At 36.3% G+C, this 18,858-nt stretch overlaps 1 protein-coding gene across 4 annotated transcripts in view; it reads left to right on the forward strand.

The window, feature by feature from the left end:
• Window positions 1-18,858, forward strand: part of ITPR2 (inositol 1,4,5-trisphosphate receptor type 2) — a 405,483-nt gene that overhangs the window by 99,560 nt on the left and 287,065 nt on the right. For all 4 annotated transcript variants that reach the window (XR_004955694.1, XM_016119206.2, XM_016119205.2 and 1 more), the window contains 2 exons: window positions 8,400-8,444; window positions 18,089-18,240. Coding sequence is in view for 3 of the 4 variants with exons in the window: in XM_016119206.2 (XP_015974692.2) it covers window positions 8,400-8,444; window positions 18,089-18,240 (197 nt within the window). In the remaining variant the exon portion in view is untranslated. The remainder of the gene's footprint in view (window positions 1-8,399; window positions 8,445-18,088; window positions 18,241-18,858) is intronic.

Raw genomic sequence — 18,858 nt, forward strand, 5'->3', positions numbered from 1 at the left:
TCACATTCAGTAAATATTGAATGATCAAATGGATGAGTCATAGAGACTGTGAAGTTGTAAATCCAATCATTTCACTTTACAGAAAAGAAAACCCTGGCTCAGAGAGGCTTTTTTTTTTTTTTTTTTTTTTTTTTTGTCCAAAGTTTAAAAACAAGGTAATGACAATATTTGGGCTGAATGCTAGACTTGCATTGCTTCAGTGGTTCTTGCCTGCCCCCCATCCCAGGGGACATTTGGCAATGTCTGGAGACATTTTCATTGCCCCAACTGGGGAGAGGAAGCTACTGGCACCTAGAGGGTAGAGGATAGGCACACAGTCAAACATCTTGCAATGCACAGGACAGCCCCCACAACCAAGCATTATCTGTCAATAGTACTGATGTTGAGAAACCCTGGTCTACACTGTACTGAAATTATACAATCATTTATTGACTGCCTGCTAGGTGGAAGCACTACTCTGTTATTGTGATAAAACAAAGACGGTTGACATTTGATCCTTATCCTCTTAAGAGTTTGCAGTCTAGAGGAGAATAATATTAACTCAATCACTGGAACATTGATATCTCTTTTGCAATTTTTCCATCATACGTTCACATCTGAGATAACTGGTTTTGTGTAATGTTGAAATTTTTAACATCCGTAGGTCAAAAGGAAAGTTTTTTTTAGAAAAGGAGTAATGCTCCATGGGCAGAGTGTGGTCTCCTTTAAGAGGCAGAGAGTGAGAGGGACCTATATTTCTTTTTATAATTCACAATATCACAAATACTAATGTGAATCAAGGTTTAGAAATGGACTCGTATTCAATCGAGAGATTCCAACAGTATTGCTTTAGAGAATTCAAGATTTATTTTTGAGAAAAATATAATGCTAGAAAGCCATGGACAAAGTGTAAAACAAAGTATTTGATGATGAATTAGACAATAAAGACGATTGTGGCTTCATCAGATAATGCATTACAGTATCATATTATTAGGCTCTTTCACTATAATATCAGTTTCTGTGGATCATACATGTGATCTGAGGGGAAGGGGAACAGCCATATATTTTTGCCTTTGATACACAGCATCGTTTGTCAGCTGTCAGCAGACTTATTGCCAGTTTGCCGTAGATCTTTCACTAATATCGCATTATTGGTACAGGAGCGCTCACAACTATATTTATGAGGGAGAAAGTAATTTTGTCATATTTTGAATAGGATAGTAAGGGAGCCTCAGTGAATAGTTCTTCCACAGTCATGGGAAGAATTATGAATCAAGTGTCACAATTTAAGCTCTGCTGCTTTCTACATTTTCATTCTTTACATGTTACTAAAGCAGTAACTTCTGACGAAACAAGATAGGTTGAGTAGTACAAAATAATTTTACTTATTAGAGATTTTGTATTGCCTTTTTTAAAATTAAGATTATTGGGGTAGCATTGGTTAATACGATCATATAATTTTCATTTGTACATTATCATTTGACATCTGTATATTCTATTATGTGTTCATCACCCAAAGTCCAGTTTCCTTCAGCTACCATAAATTGCCATTTTAAAGACAACTTGCTTATTTGTCTGTAGAGAGGCAAAACTTCCACCAGATGGCAGTAAACACTTATTTCCTAACTACGCTAGTGTTTGGATTTAATTAATTAGTTAAAAACTTAGTATTCGAGAACCTGTACATTGGCATAGACTCTTATGAATATTAGGGTTGTAGTTTTAAATATCCCTATATTTAGTTCTCTATCAAATATATTAGCCACAGTATATGAAAAGGGCAGAGTTTGTATGTGTGTGTATGTGTATGTACATAAATATAGTGAAACATACATATCTGACCCTAAACACATGTATAAATATTACATATCAGAATATAAATTGTGCCTGGCACATGTAGCATTCAGTAAATGTTATTTTTCTCTTCTTTTCTTTTCTAAACTTATCAATCAGATAATAGATTGGCTCTAAAAAGCATCATTGGAAAGAAGGACATACATTTAAAATCATTTAAAAATACACACATGATGATTTCATGACTTTAATGTCATATATAATAAAAATAGATCAAAACACATTTAATTATTAAAAAGTAACATTTTATTTTTAAGAAATGAGTAATATCGTCCTTTCCAGCTTTTCAGTCTGCTTCTTGCTAATGTTAGATGGAAGTTGCAGTTGTCTCATTGATTGTGGTACAATCATGATTTTCACCGGCTAGGTGTTTACATTACTCTTTTTCTGCCACTTTCCTATTCTGACCTGCCACATTCTCTATGTGACTTCTTTTTAGTCCTCTTTGGCCATTTAAATGAAAACTTTCAAAGGTTAGTAGCGGGTATTTGTTCTTTATATTCTCCCTTTACCACTCACTCCCATGGCTGCAGTGGTCCATGGATTTGACCTCAGATCCCCCACTGCCATTGAAAATCAATAAATGTACCTAAGATTGAATTGTTTCCTAGCAAAACAGTGAATTTTCTTAGTTCAGAGTTAAAAACTTGAGAGTCCTGATAAACGTATTTTTCTCTCTGTTTACACATTCAGATTCCTCTGACTCTGTCTCTGTAAAGTCTTTGCGTCCTTGTTCTCCTTCCCATTTCAGCATGGTCGTTTTCGTTGGTGCTCTACTGCCTCTTTCCTGAACCACCATACTTGGTTACTTTGCTTCTTTCATCCTCTATCTCCTACTAACCACAGCCAGTTGAGGATTTTTAATGTCTCGTTTCTGCAAATGTTACTCCAAGGATATTCAAAATCTTTCTGAACAAAACAAACAAACAAAACAAACAGACTCATAGGTGCAGAGAACAAGCTGATGGTTGCCGGATGGAAAAGGGGTTAGGGGCTGGGTGAAAAAAAAGAGAAGAGATTGAGAAGTACAAATTGGTAGTTACAAATTAGTCACGGGGATATAAAGCATAGAGAATATAGTTAATTAATAATATGATAATAACCATGTATGATGCCAGGTGAGTACTAGACTAGTCAGGGGGATCACTTTGTAAATTATATAACTATCTAGCCTCTATGCTGTACACCCGAAACTAATATAAAATAATTGAAAAAATCAAAAGGGAGAGAAAAGGTAAAGGGGAATAAGAGATTCAAATTTCCAGGCATAAAACAAATAAGTCATGGGGATGTAATGTACAGCATGGGGAATGAAGCTAGTAATATTGTGGTACTGTTGTTATACAGTGTCAGATGGTTGTTGGACTTATCACGATCGTTTCTTTAGATATATGAATGTTGAAAAACTATGGTATACACCTGAAACTAATACAATATTATATGTAAGCTATATTTGAATAAAAATTAAAAGAAACTTTCTGAAGATACAAACCTGTTAGCCTGTGGTTTAAAGGCCCCGTTGGTCTGGGCTGACCTTGGATCACACCTCTCCTGTTTATGGAGGCAGGAAGGAGATCACTTGCTACTGTAACTGAAAGGCGTAGCTTTAGAACCATCTGGACTGTGCTTCCAAATAACCCTGCTAATCACCAGAGTGCCTCACCTGATGTGCCCCACGTGCCTCATCTGTAAAGAGGGTTTAGAATCCCTTCTAATAGGGTAATTGTAAAAGGAAATGATTAACTTTTAAAAGCATATAAAAAGTATTCCATAAATGACATGTATGGGTCTTCTCTGAACAAGTCTCATTTTCTTACCTATATGGCGTTTGCTACCCTGCACTGCCTGTCTTCACCCCCTCTCTTCTTCTCTGCCGGTTACAAGTCTACCTGTCCTTCAAGGCTTATCTAAATGCTACCTTTTCCATGAATATATTCTTGAATAAATTTACCCTCCTTCCTGTGACCTATATTATTTATAAATTATTCATTCCTGTCCTATATCTCGTCACATTCTATTCTGTATTATAGCTAACTGTATTTATGTCTTCTTCCCCTCGTAGATTGTAAGGTCTTGTGGTCAGAAACAATATTCCCTTTGTCTTTGCTAGAATACCATATGCCACAATGCTTTGCCCATTATAGATGCTCTATTAATATTTATTGAATAAATGATTGAATAGCATATTAGATCACTCTCTCCAATGCCAGATTTATAATTTATTTTTTAACATAGGGAATATTTTCTTTAAAGTCTAAAAAATTGAGGAATCTCCACATGACAAGTTTTTTTCTTTCCTTTTAGAAATAACATTTTTTAAAATTCATTCTTCGTCTACTTAATAATTACTGCTATTATTATGTTTAGAGAAGGGAAGCATTAGTATAAGTAAAATATGTATTAAAAATGTATTTATTTGGCCTTTAGTTAATATTAGTGAATTACAATGGCATAGATTTATTTGGATTGCTTCTCCTCACCCTCCTCCTCCTCACTATTATTATCCATTTAATGAACTTACCAGAGCAAAAACTCTACATTAATTATTTAAAACACATGTTGCAGCTTGAGAGACACAAGATGAGGCACCATCTTTAGTACTGTTGCTGAAGATATGAATATGTATAATTTAATGACATATTAGTATAATTAGGCTTTAGTCATAGACTTTTCTCATTTTACCAGTGAGGACCCTGGGTCCCATGGGGGTTAGGTGACCTTTCCTAAGGCCCGTGGTATTTCCTTACAGAGCAGATTCTGGAATCTAGTTCCCCAGACATTCTTCAGGGATTAAAATGGGTGATCTTAAATGGGTGGAATAGGTGAAGACTGAAATTTAGAAAGCAACATTGTCTTTTGGGTAGAATATAAGCTCGATTTCAGAAGGCATAAATGATTTTGTTTTTAACTCAGGTACATTAGATTCCTATTTCTGTTAACATTTTTGTTACGGGTGCATCATGGTTGCCAGCATGAATTTACTTTACAGTGTCTGTAACCAATTATTCTAACTTTGACCATAAGGTATATCCTTGGTTAAGCATGTTGCGTATTTTTGGATATAAGTTAGCTATAATTTCAGTACGGATTTTTTTAATTTAAGAGAAAAGTCTGAATTCTTCAAAAACTGAAAACAAATTAAGAAATATAATACAGTAATACTCGACTGAAAGAACTGAATAAATCCCTTCTGGGGACTAGGCTAGAACTTTCATTGCTACCATGTAAAAGTGTGTTTTTTGAGGTTGATTAGTCAGTAGACAAGAGGAGGCAAGTTAATTGACTATCTTTTTGGCTTTCTACTTTTCACTCTTGGATTCCAAAAGCAAGATAATCTTTTAGAACTGATTCTTTTATTCATAATTCAAGGAAGTTTAAGGAACCTAAGGTACATAGAAAAGGAAAGTTTAGTCTGAAATCTCCCTAGTTGCTGGCCTAACACTAACAGGCAACCTGGAACTGGATTTCTAGTTTCTCACTCTGCTCCTCCCTCATCCCTCACTGCATGTCAGTGCTACAAGCTGAAAGACTGTTGTCATGTGACCTTGGATAGGGTTTTGCTTTATATATACCCTCCTTTATCCCTCCACTTACATTCTGATTTGTTTTATCATAGTTGACTTTGATCTGTTCTTAGATTTCATATAAATAGAGTCATACATTGTATGGCTTCTTCTACTTATAATTTTTCTATTGAGATATAATTATATATAACATTGCATTAGTTTTAGATGTACAACATAATGATATATGTACATATTGTGAAATGATTATTACAGTAAGTTTAGATAGCATTCATTGCTACTAGTTATAAAAGTTTTTTTTTTCCTTGTGATGAGAACTTTTAAGAGCTACTCTCTTAGCAACTTTTAAATATGTAGCACAGTATTATAAACTGTAGTCACCATGATATACATTACATCCCCAGGACTTATTTTCTTATAACTGGAAGTTTGTACCTTTTGACCACTTTCACCCATTTCGCCCACCCCAAATCCATTGCCTCTGGCAACCATCAGTATGTTCTCTGTATCTGTGAGCTCAGTTTTTTAAGATTCCACATGTAAGTGAGATCATAGAATATTTGTCATTCCTGTCTAACTTATTCATTTAGATAATGCCTTCAAGGTCCATCCACATCATCACAAATGGCAGGACTTTCTTTTATGGATGAATAATATTCCACTGTATATATTTTTGGATTCATATTTTGTTTATCCATTCTCTTGTTACAAGATAAGCATTTGTGTCTAAGCCTAATTTGTGGCTCTGTTTCTGTCCCTACCATTCTTTTCCCTCCTTTCCCCACCCCCTTATTGTCCTCAGATCAATATGTCAGTCTGTTTTAGTTGATATTCCTGGAATACGGTGACTTTTGCATCATAGTTCTTTCTTGAACTGATGAAAACTTTACTTTCTCCTATCTTTTGATTTTCCTCGTGTTCTACTTACTTCCTCCTCTTTTTAAGTAAATCTGTCACCTATTAGTTGACATGTCTTTTCTGATCTTTCATGAATATTTTTCCTAAGTTTCCTGTATCGGGGGATAGCTGTTAAATTTCTTTTTTATCCTCAACATCCCTCATTTTCCATAGCATTTGACTATGCTTTTTTGTTGCCAACATGGCTTTAATTTTATATTTATGTTTTCATTTCTAATGAAATCTTCCTTTACTTTTTGTAATTCTTTATATCTTTACATTATTTTTTTATTTATATTATTATTTTTAACTATATTTTTAGCTAATCATGTTAATTCTGTTGCCTTTGCATCGAGGTAATGTTTACTTGTACTTTCATTCAAATGGAATATGCCAAACCATTTCCAGAAAATTTATTTTGCATCCTAACGTAGAAAATGTAAAAACTCTGAAAAAGAATCTCACCTTCTTCTAACATGCTTTTTGATCAGTCCCATGTCATTTTTTGCCTTCCTTCCTTCTTATCCTCAGACACGTGAGCTCTGTGCAGCAGCAGATGAGTTGAGTGGATGGTCTTTTTGTTCCATTTTTTTATTCCCAGTGTCTAAATCTTCAGGTGCAGGGCAGGCTGGAGGGCGCATTCCCCGTGCAGTTCCCAGAGCCAGCAGGTGCCAGCTCTGCGTACCTGGGCCGCGCTGCAGTTGCTTTGCTTTCCCACCCCTTTGCCATTTCTGTCTTGTCACACAGTGTAAATCCAGCACAGACCAGCCACAGTCCTTTTTCTTCTCTCCTCTTGCTTCGTGCAGTGCTTCTCAGAAAGCCCTCCGCCATCGTCTGCTCCCTCTGCTTGCTTTCTCACATCTCTCTGGCCATGAGATGATAGAAATAGGTAATGGGACAGTGGATGGGAGGACTAGGCAAACCATTTTCTGCTAACAGCAGCTTCTCAGTGCTAGAGAAATCCTTCTGGTTTTAGTTGGCAAATCCCTGGGTCTCCGAGTCAGTGGATAAATCGTAGTGGGAACCACAGCAAGTGTCCTCTTAACTGTGTTCACATTAGCTTGAAGTGAGGTTTACATTTCATGAATATGCCACGAGATAAAAATTGGGGCATAATCTACCTCTCCCCCAATCTGCTTTGTAATACTGTTAATTCATTGAAGATTTTGGGGGGTTAGGTTGTTTTTCGGCTTTAATTTTCAGTGAGATTGAGGATTTTTTGTTTTGTTTTGCTCTTGATCTTTTTCAGCACTTTCACTGATATTTAGTGATAAATTGGGAGGGTCATTTCTCAGAGCTACTAGCTAAGTGTCATTTTGAGAAAAACTCTTGACCTTACATTTTAAACGGTAACTTTAACTACCTGAGGTTGCATCCCGTATACACTAGCTGCTTTACATTAAAATGATTACATTCAGTTGCACAACTCACTATTTCGAGGAAAACACCTTAGAATTTGTTGTTCTGCAAATTATGAACTCATTATTTCAGTACAACAAAGAGACTGTCATTAGGTGAGAATCAGTTGCAGATTCTAACCAGGTGGAAATGTGTGGGCCAACCCTCAGCATGTGCAGAACTCATCTTTCTCATCGGACCATTCTCAGCTCCACACTCCAAGGCCAAGGACAGGTGTTCTTGTTTGTTTCAGTAGTGCTCATGCATTAGCCGGCGTATCCAATAGCTATCTGATATAGTCCTCCTCTTTTGCTCAGTTTCCCTTTCTTGTGTGTACAGCATGTGGAGCATATCTTGAATCATTGTTAAAACTTTTCTTTGGTCTATTTTTTAAAATTGATGTTTGAGTTATTGGTCAAAGGCAGATTTTGTAGTGTGCAAAATAATCAACTCTTGAATGCTTCCTCAGATGAGGTGGGATTGTCAGCTCTCAGTTGCTCAAAGATGTCAACTGTTTTTATATAAACAAAGGCGATAAACTCGGCATTTTAGCTTGTGTCTCCTGCAACTAGGGTTTAAAGGTAATGTTTTAAATTATAAATTTACTTATGACTTTTTTCTTAGCTTTTTTTTTTATATTAAACTTCATTAAAGGTACAATAGTGAACTGAAGATCAATTAAAGATCATTGGTCTTGTTAATGTGCTTTCGATCACAGTTCAAAACTAGTTTTGTTTTGTTTTTCAGCTTAATCCTGATTATCGAGATGCCCAAAACGAAGGAAAAAATGTGGTGAGTAGAATTATTTTTTTCCCCAACAGACCCCGATCATACTGTCTATATTCTATATGAACCAATTTAAAAGTTAATAGGAAATCTCAAAACTAGGGACTCAGAGAGATTCTCTGAGTAGAGGCTGTGGATCAAAGCTAAAAGGTAAAAGATAATATGACTTGGATTATTTGAAGATGTTCAGTAATGGGTATTTAGGGAGATTTCTAGCACCTTGGATTTTGTACTTGAGCACTGAAGGCAACTAGTACCTGGTAGATATGGTGGATCTAGGTTTAGCTTTCAGAAGTGAATAGAAATTAGGAAGGAGAAATGGAATTACGGGCATGATATTAAAATAGGACAATGGGACAATCTTTTTGGATTAGAAATAATCTGGGTTCTGCTGCCAGGGAGAACCTGAAGCATCAAACGACTAGATGACTGATTTTGCTGATATTCTAAGTGTGTTACTCAAAAAATATCTCAATCTCATTTTAAAGGCAATTTTCAACATAATGTTTATTCGCCTTGCTCATTTCATCATCATTTGTAAAGAAGATTATTTTGTGATGATGACATGACTTAATTCAATTAAAAATTCAGGAGAAGGGTATTTAGTCATTTTTGTGGCTTGGACGATGTCCATATTTTGTTGATATTCAGACATGATTATGGAATGGCAGTATTTTGTCTTGATCCATCCTAGTCATGGAGTAGCCTTGTCTGATGTTAATGTTTCGTGAAATTGTTCATGTTCAACAAGAGAATACCATCGATTAATTGTGGGGGCCAGGCCAGCAACACCAAGGCCTGGCTGATAATATCAGGCCAGCTGTTGGATGTCAAGGGCTGCTTTTCTCTTTCTCAAGGTTTATTTTTATGATCTTCAACGTGACTTCTTCAGCATGGTATGGGGCCAAGAGTGCTCTACTTCTAGCACCACGATTAACTTGCGTTGCCATGGACAAGTCAGAGAGCTTTCTTCAGACTCAGTTTTCTCACTTGTGGGATAAGGACGTTTACCTTACCTGCCTTACCTGCCTGCCATGAGTTTAAAATATGGAAAGTCTTTGAGTAAGAGATGTTAGTAGGCTAAAAATGCAAGTTATTTCTACTAAAAAGGCACCATATCAAAGCTTCGTATTTGTGCAATTGAATTAAATTTCTGACCTCATCTCCTTTCAGCTATATACTATTTGGTGATGCTACTGATGATTCTGGGCAGAGCTGAGTAGGAGAATATAGAGTATGAAGTTTTATGGAACAGCATAAAAAATATAAATAAGTAATAAATCCATTATGAAGTTTACTCTTTGTGTTAATTAAGCTTTTAGGTAGATTTAATAGATTTTTTTCCCTTTTTATTCTGAAATATCATTCACCTCTAAAGAAGAGAAAGAACATTCTTCTGCTTTAGCAATACTTTAATTATATATAACATAGGTGGGTAGGCCGTAGAAGTTTGTGGCTGGATGTCATCTGTCATCTCAGAGACACATTCAACTGGAGACATTTGTTTTCATTTTTTTCTTCAAAAATCCCTTTCTTGACAGTAAATAAAACTGAAGATAGGGAACGATAAAGCTAACAATATGGCTTTTCATTTTATAGGCCATTTACCACCTAGCAATAATTATCTTTCTGTTGAAAAGAGAAAACAGAGGAGCGGTTAGAGTTTATCCTGTGAAAAATGAAATCAGTTTCCCAAAACTCAGTGCTCTTTTACCTCAGATCTGGGTTACAGTAACACTGAGTTCACTGTGACCATGCTAATTATTTTCTTTCCCAATTTTCCCTATGTCGTCTATTTAATATCCAGTTAATATTTTTCCTGTAATTTAGGAACCTTTATCAAAATGTTGCCTTCCACTCTTGAAGTTTCAAAGGTTAATGCATGGTGCTGCTGAAATGAGGTGGTGTGTGTCAGAGCTCCCATTAAGACCCAAATTGCTGTATTTATTCTACAAAAGAGCCTATTATTTGCAATCTTACAAATGTACAGCATCCACAGGGACTCTATAAACATTGGAACTATGTCAAGCCCAGCTGGGAACCTGACAGTCATTTGTTTCTTCTGCTTGAAAGGCTGCATCTTTTCAACTGTATCTTTGAAAGAGAATTTTTTGGAATAACACCTCCCATTTAACATTACTGTACTTATGTGGAATGTGATCTGATTTTTCAAGGGAGTGTGTTTTGTCTATGCTGGGGATTCTCGACCTCAGTGGTACTGATGTATTGGGCCAGATAATTCTCTGTTGGTGGGGGCGGGGAGAGGGGCTGCCCATTGTAGTAACTGCAGCGGTATCCGTGGGCTCTGTTCACAAGATGCCAGTACTAATTCCCCTGAACCCCAGTTGTGGCGACTATAAGTGTTTCTGGAAATTGCCAAATGCCTCCTGGGGCCAGACTCTCTCCCTGTTGAGAATAGTCAATCTCTGTGCATAAACTCTTAAACTGAAATGTCCTAGGAATCATGAAACTTTGCTGAAATATACTTGAAAATTCTATTGCAGAATTTTTCTTTTGGGGGCGGGTATCAGATTCTGAAAGGAGACCACCAATTTTTTTTAAAGTTTTACTCTACATCAGTGGTGAGGTGATAAGGAAAAAAAGAAGAAATGGTCACATTAGGCATTAGTTTGAGAGTGACAGATTGTTAAGGAACCATGGCAAGAGAAGTGTTTGCAGCTTTAAATGACATGATTCTATCTGTTACATAAAGTCAGCCGGAAGAGCCCCGGAGGGCCTGAACAAAAACACAGATGCCTGCACATCGTTATGCTGTTGTGGTCTCACACAGGTCTGAATCAGCCCTGAAAATGCATACATTGTTTCTTACAGAACGTCTCAGGCTCCTAACAACAGAATTGCAACGTGATGTTTCCGCTAAAAATTTGATGACTCACAAATGAGTCAACATAGAAGGTGTTCCTGGAGGCTGACTGCAGTGCTGCCACCGGCAGCCCCCAGGATGGGCTTCTGCCCAGCAAGCCATTAGTTTACTCGACTGGCTTTTCAGAAGGGATTTTCTACCTGTATAACCTGAGAGACTGTGTGCTTTTCCTTCCAAGTGAAAATGCTAATTTTATAAGAGCCCAGCAGGCTACATTAACGTTTTGAGTCCTTTGCATTCCCTAAATTGAGAGTGGTTTGGATAACTGGCTGATATTAATACCTTACTGTATTTTCATGATGCAAGAGGGAGAGCATGATGCTTCTGTAATTCTGAGCAGGGAACTGGTGTTTTTATATCTTCTTAAAAAATGTGGGTTTATAAGCAAAAGCCATAAGCACACAATTTTGAACAGAATTGTTTTCACGATATAGAAATATAATACTAATTTTCTTGTATATCAAAGCTTGATCGTACATTTTAAAATTGTATACTTATAACTTATTCATATTTCATTATTTAAAAATTTTGAGAGGCTGGCTTGGAGTTCACTGTCAAATTGATTAGGAAGGAGAGTTTGTTAAACAGATTAAGAGCAAAAAAGATTTAAAGCAGGATGCTTAAGAATGCAGCACGCTTAAGAAACTTTGAAATATGGTGGAAGCTCTTATTCATGCATAAACAATTAAGCTATTTATAAATGGAACTTATTTATTCATTAAAGTTTTATTAATAAAGGACCAAAATAAATTATTTAGGGACACAATAGTACATTTTACTTTTCCTTTGTAGTTAAAATTAAATCATAGGTCTTAAATAGTATGAATAATTCAGAGTGACCTATTTTAATTAGCTTTAATAAGTGAGGTGTTTTCAATGTTTAGAAAAGATTTTTATTGTTCAATGTAAGAGTGTCAAAATAGAGAGGTCCTGACTACTTTTAGGGTCCTCAGGGATACATTGCCAAGGGGGATGGGATAGGAGGGCAAGCTCTAGGAATTTCAACCTGTTCTCTTTTTATTAATCTAGAAAATTTATTTTATTAGCATTTCAAAAGAGGAGTGCATACCAGAGGATTAACTCCTGCTAAATGAACTCACAAATAACTGATGTATAAACCACAGTGTCAACTTTCAGTTGCTAAGTGCATCTGAATTGTTGGGTCAGTTAGTGCATTTTCCGTGGAGGAAAATCTATTTCAAAAGGTAAATTATTATTAGAAGATTGTGTGCAGGGGACCAGGAAATTACATGACACATGCTCGTTTTAGGGATATGGGATTCCTCCTAGAAGACTGGAATATTAATTCATTGTATCTACAGTAGGCAATGGTGAGAGAAACTCAAATTCTTGTTCATTGACTCTCCATTTATTTAGGTTACATGCTCATCTTCTATTAATAGAGCCTTTCTTCAAACATGGCTCAATATAATTGATTGCATTTTATTTTCTATAGTTAAAATCACATTTTAATTATGCCTTTCTAATAGTCCACTGGGGCCACTTGTGCTGAAATATAATGGCCTACATATTCACAAAAATTTCTTGTGATTTTTCTACATTTGACTGATCTTGTCAGTTCTTTCTGTGTTCTTACTCTCTGAGGCAATCTTCTCTCACATGTGTTAATAACATTCGTTATATCGGTGGTTCTTTCTTTTGGCTATAATAACATCACAATATCCAGAAAAGAGTTTTTTTTTTCTTTCTTTGTGATATTCTCCTGGTTAATTTCTCCCCAAGTTTTCACATTATGATATAATTAAAAACAAACTTTCCTTTCTTTCTTTCAGAATGATCACTTCCTCATCTTCAACCTCTTTCTACCTTCTCTTTCTCTGCCTTCTTCTTCATCAGGGTCTTTATTATCTTCAGTATTAGATGTCACCACCATTTTTATCATTGCGAAGGGGTTCCTCGTTTCACATGGTATTCTACCAGGCTCTGTATAAGAAGATTGTGTAGAGCTCTTGAGGCCTCCTCGCCTCAGCTATTTGCAGTCAGACGCGAGTGGGGTTTTCGTGTCACCATTATATTTCAATTTCCAGGGAAAACTACTTTTCTGCCATCTACATCTTAGTGTAACACCTGGATTTTCATGTTGAGCTAGGTGGCAGGGATCAATGAAACAACACACTTTTGAGTCCCACCGCCCTCCCTTCCTCCCCCAATCCCTTCCTTCCATCCTTCATTGTTTTCTTTTCTCCTCCCTCCCTTTCCTGTTCCCTTCCTCGTCTTTACTTCCCTGTCACTCCATCCCTCTCTCTCTTTCCCTTTGCGCCCTCCCTCCCTTCCTTCTTTCCTTCCTTCTACAGCTTATTGAGAGAGAATTCACACGCCACAAAATTCTCCTGTTTAAAATGTATAAACCAGTGATGTTCAGTACCTTCACAGAGTTGCAAAACTATGTGATTTTAGAACATTTTTATCACTCCCCAAAGAAAGCCTGTATCTGTTAGCAGTGACTCTCTATTCCCTCTCTCCCCTAGGCCCTGGCAACTACAAATCTACTGTCTCTATGGTTTTGCCTATTCTGGACATATTTTATATGGACTCCTACAATACATAACTTTTTGTGTCTGGCTTCTTTCACTTAGCATAATGTTTTTAAGGTTCACGCATGTTGCAGAATGTGTATGTACTTTTTCCTTTTTATGGCCAAATAATGTTCCATTGTGTGCATATACCACATTTTGATTATCCATTCATTATTTGATGAATGTTTGGATTGTTTCTATTCTTAGGCTATTATAAATTATGCCGCTATGAACATTCATGTATAAGTTTTTGTGTGGTCATATATTTTCATTTTTCGGTGTTCGATACCTAGAATTAGAATTGCTGGTCCTATGTTATTATTTCGAGGGCTGCCAATTCTTCCTAAATGGCTACACCATTTTATGTTTCCCCAGCAGTATAATGAGTGTTACAGCTTCTCCACATTCCCATTAACACTTGTTGTTGTCTATCTCTTTGATTATAGTCATTCTAGTGTATTTTACTCATTAGTAATGATATAGAGCATCTTTACATGTGCTGATTGGCCATTTGTGTACGTTCTATGGAGAAATATACATTCAAATCCTTTGCTGAATTTTTAACTGTGTTGTCTTTTTGAGTTGTAAGTGTTCTTTATGTATTCTGGGAACAATTTTTTAATCAGCTGTATGATTTACAAGTATTTCAATAGACACTATTTTTCAGAGCAGTTTTAGGTTCATAGCAAAATTCAGTAGAAAGTAGAGGTCCCATATACCCTCTACACGCACACAAGCACAGCCTCCCCCACAATCAACATCGTCCACCGGTGAGGTACATTCGTTACACTTATTAACCTATATTGACACATCATTATCACTTAAAGTCTATAGTTTACATTAGAGTTCACTTTTAGTGGTGTACATTCTGTGAATTTTGACAAAACTATGGTACGTGTCCACCATTACAGTATTATATAAAATAGTTTCACTGCCCTAAAAACCTACTCTGTTCTGCCTTTTATTCTTCCCTTCCCCCTAATCCCTGGCAGCCCTTGATCTTTTTACTGTTTGCATAGTTTTGCCTTTTCTAGGATTTCATACAGAAGTAGCCTTTCAGATTGCCTTCTTTCACTTAGGAATATGCATTTAAGGTTGCTGCATGTCTTTCATGTGGCTTGATAGCATGTTTCTTTTAGTGATGCATAACATCCCAGTGTCTGGATGTCCCACAGTTTATTTATCCATTTATCTACTGAAGGACATCTTGGTTGCTTCTAGATTTTGGCAATTATAAATAAAGCTGCTACAGCCATCTGCGTGCAAGTTTTTGTGTGGACATAACTTTTCAGCTTATTCGGATAAATACCAAAAACATGATTGCTAGATCATATGGTCCAGAGTATGTTTCATTTTGTGCAGAGCCACCAAGCTGTCTTTCAAAGTAGCTGTGTCATTTTACATTCCTACCAGAAATAGGTGAGTCTCCATTGCTCCATATCGTCATTAGCATTTGCTGTTGTTAGTGTTTTGTGTTTTGGCCATTCAGATAGATGTGTATCGTATCTCATTGTTGTGAGTAGTGTCTCATTATGGAATTTGCATATCCTTAACAACATAATGTTGGAGCATTGTTTCATGTTTATTTGCTACCAGTATATCTTCTCTGGTGAGGTGTCTGTTCAGGTCTTTGGCCCATTTTTTAATTGGGTTATTTATTTTTTTACTGTTGAATTTTGAGAGTTCTTTGTACAGTTTGGATAACAATCCTTTATCAGATATGTCTTTTCACGTATTTTCTTCCAATCTGTGTCTCATCTTGTCATTCCCTTGACAGTGTCTTTTGCAGAGCAGAAGAAACTGGTATCTATGAAAACCAATTTATCAATTATATCTTTCATGGATTGTGCCTTTGCTATTGTATTTTTCCTGCATATTCCTCTTTTTCTTTTGGAGTACCACACTCATTTCCCTTTCCTTCTTCTTCTCCTCATCCTACCTTCCCATTTTAACTATTTCACTTTTCCTTAGGTCTTTCCCCAATCCATTATAAGAGTTGAAATGCAGGAGATTAACAAAACTGTATAAAGACTATCTAAATTTCAATGGAATGATTAAAAACCAAAATCATTTTAAGACCCAAAGTAATAAATTCCAAGTAATAGACTTTCACTTCGTTGGCTACTGCCAAAAGGGCGTTTGAGAAGAACTCCTTTTTGCTCACAGATGATCTCTAAAGACCAATTCTAGGCTTGTGATTCCATGATCCTAAGCTGTCCTGTCGCCTAGGCAGCCGTCTTCCCCAACTCATTTGTTTAGCCAGGCTACTCTGATTGGGTTATTTAACATTCTGATTTTCTTTTCTCAGGATGGGAGAGTGTTTTTGTCTCTCACAGATTATGTCTTCAATTCAAAGACTTTCATGCCCTCCGTGTGAACTGGGGCTCTTGAGCCATGAAAACTTTTTCACTTAAGGAGGATTCTTAACCATGAGTTCATGCTTGCCCTTTGAGGAGTGCTCATTCAGTGTTTAAGGGCTCCAGCCCAGGCCTCTGGCTTTAGTCAGCTTCGGTTGAGGCATGGCCAGTTGAGTATGGAGTTCATCATTCACTACCACCACCCACTGCTCCCCTCTCCTCCTTCCTCTTCCCTCTCCAACTTCCCTTTTCAATCCCTCCTCTCTACCTTCTTTCTTTGCTTTTCCTCTCTCTTCTTTTTTCTCCCCCTGTTTTTTCTGGTCCTTTCTCCAATACTTTTCCTCATCCTTCATCACTTATAGGTAACTGCACTCACCTCTTTGTTTAGAGGAAATGATAATACTCATCTTTCTGTCAAATTTTCATTGTAAGATTAGTGAGAATGACCAACAGAATGATTTGTGTCATAAGAGGTGTTGCGTAAAGTCAAAAGTACAGCTATCTTACTGTTTCTGCATTTCCTTCTTTCCTATATCTCTACACTCCTTTATGATATATAGTAAGTTAAGTATGACTTTTTCTGATTAATAAACATAGCTCATAATTGCTGATTAGAAACAACTATCGTGGGGCTCAAATTACCTGGGGAGAGGTTGCTAGACCCTTCATTTACCTCTGAATTTTGATCTCTGTGGAAGACATTTAAGGCAAGGATGATGAGAGCTGCCAGGTGCTGCTGAGCTGAGTGGGGTCCTGCTCCTGCTTTAGGAACCCTGGCTTTTCCTTTCCCCATTCACAGTTCAGAGCTGCTACCATTTTGTGCAGCATTTACACAAGACACCAGAATGAAACTGCAGGGGTTTTCTGTTGCAAGGAACATGATATTCACAATCTTGGGATGGAACTTCAAGTGAATATTTTGGAATGACCAGGTGTGATATTTCATTGTCATAGCAGCCATTAAATGAATGCTCGTTGTTGGATATGGACTGCTTTCATTTTCCTTTTGAGTATTCCTTCCCTCCCTCACTTTTATTCAACTTCTTGTTATGGTACCATGATAATCAAACTCTCTCTCATTTTAAAATTTCATTGGTTTTAATAAATGTGTCTAAGTAATTATTTTTATGTACTTAATTACCAAGCGTATGCTACACTTGCTGTATCACGTTTTGGTCTCCTGTGTGTGCTTCATATTCTTCCATGAGGTGTGGGACTTGAGGAAGTTCAAGTAAAAATACTGAATCATCAATCTTGTATGATTGCCTGCTTAAAATGGTAGAGGTGTACTAGAAATATTGACTGGGTTTCACATCATCATGAAGGCTTCTATTTGTAAAGATCTTGCTTATTTTTACTTTGTATATCATTACAATATGTTCTTGGATCTAATGGAACAAGCCTATGAACTGAATGGGAATGTTGCTGTTCCCTCCAGCTTAATATCCAAATTACGTTTTGGGAATTAGGCAGGAACTCTGAAACACTGCTGTGTTAGTCTATTAAATTAGATGATTCAACATACTCTTTCTTCTCTGTGTTTGTTTGAAACATGGAATGATCAAAATTACTACTGTGCAAATAGGTTTAATACAAGGGAAGGGAACATAACTACTGTGACTGTTAGTGCCTTGATAATTTGCCCAGATCCAGCCAACCCTCCAGGAGTGTGTGACTTATCACTGTTGATAATAATTACCTCAAAGGCTATCAGGCCTGATTCGCTCTTTTTGTTTGATGTGAAATAGACATCTCTATGATCCAACGAAGAAATTGGGTTACAATGTACAAATTTAAACCTTATCTCCCAACGAATTGGAGAGTTTAGTAAGAAACCTAATAAAAGTAAATAACCTTGTACCTCCTTACCAGAGAGATGGAGATCTTCCAACTTCAAAGAAGAAACGCCAGGCAGGGGAGAAGATCATGTATACCTTGGTCTCAGTCCCACATGGAAATGATATTGCGTCTCTTTTTGAATTGGATGCCACAACTCTTCAGAGAGCTGACTGCCTGGTTCCAAGGTAAGAAAAATATTATGGTTAAACGATAATATTTCTTTGAATAATTTTACTCATAGATAAGGAATTAAAATCATAATGTTACTATAATCTTTGCGATATCAAGGGAGCAAGCAAGGGTGAAGAACAAGTGTATAAAAAAATAATGCCTTTTTTTGAGTAGGTTAACATAGTTTGTTTTATCATAAATATTAAAATGTGCAGGACCAAAGAAATTCTGAAAAGTTCATAAGAATCATTTATTCCTATTACTATGGCTTTTAGTTATTAAAATGGAAAATAATTTAGAAGTTTTCTATTAATACTTATATCTATTTTTATCATGTCAAATTCCAGATCTTTTCCATTCATTCATTCTTTCATTCATCTATTGGTTTTTTAATTTAATCATTCAGTCAATAAATCTCTATTGAACATCAATTACATTTCAAGCATTGCCTTTGGCATTGGGAAGAGAACAGTTAATAAATTGGTTATGCACTTAAATTCAAATTGGGAGAGAGGCAATAGACAAACATAAAATATAAGGTTAGGTAATGAAAATGCTTTGAAGAAAAATTGCAGTTTAGAGAGGGTTCTTTTAGGTGTGAGTGGTAAGAAATGGCCTCTCTGATTTAGAAC

Source organism: Rousettus aegyptiacus, unplaced genomic scaffold (assembly GCF_014176215.1).
Source record: "Rousettus aegyptiacus isolate mRouAeg1 unplaced genomic scaffold, mRouAeg1.p scaffold_m13_p_2, whole genome shotgun sequence".
NCBI classification, from domain to species: Eukaryota; Metazoa; Chordata; class Mammalia; order Chiroptera; family Pteropodidae; genus Rousettus; species Rousettus aegyptiacus.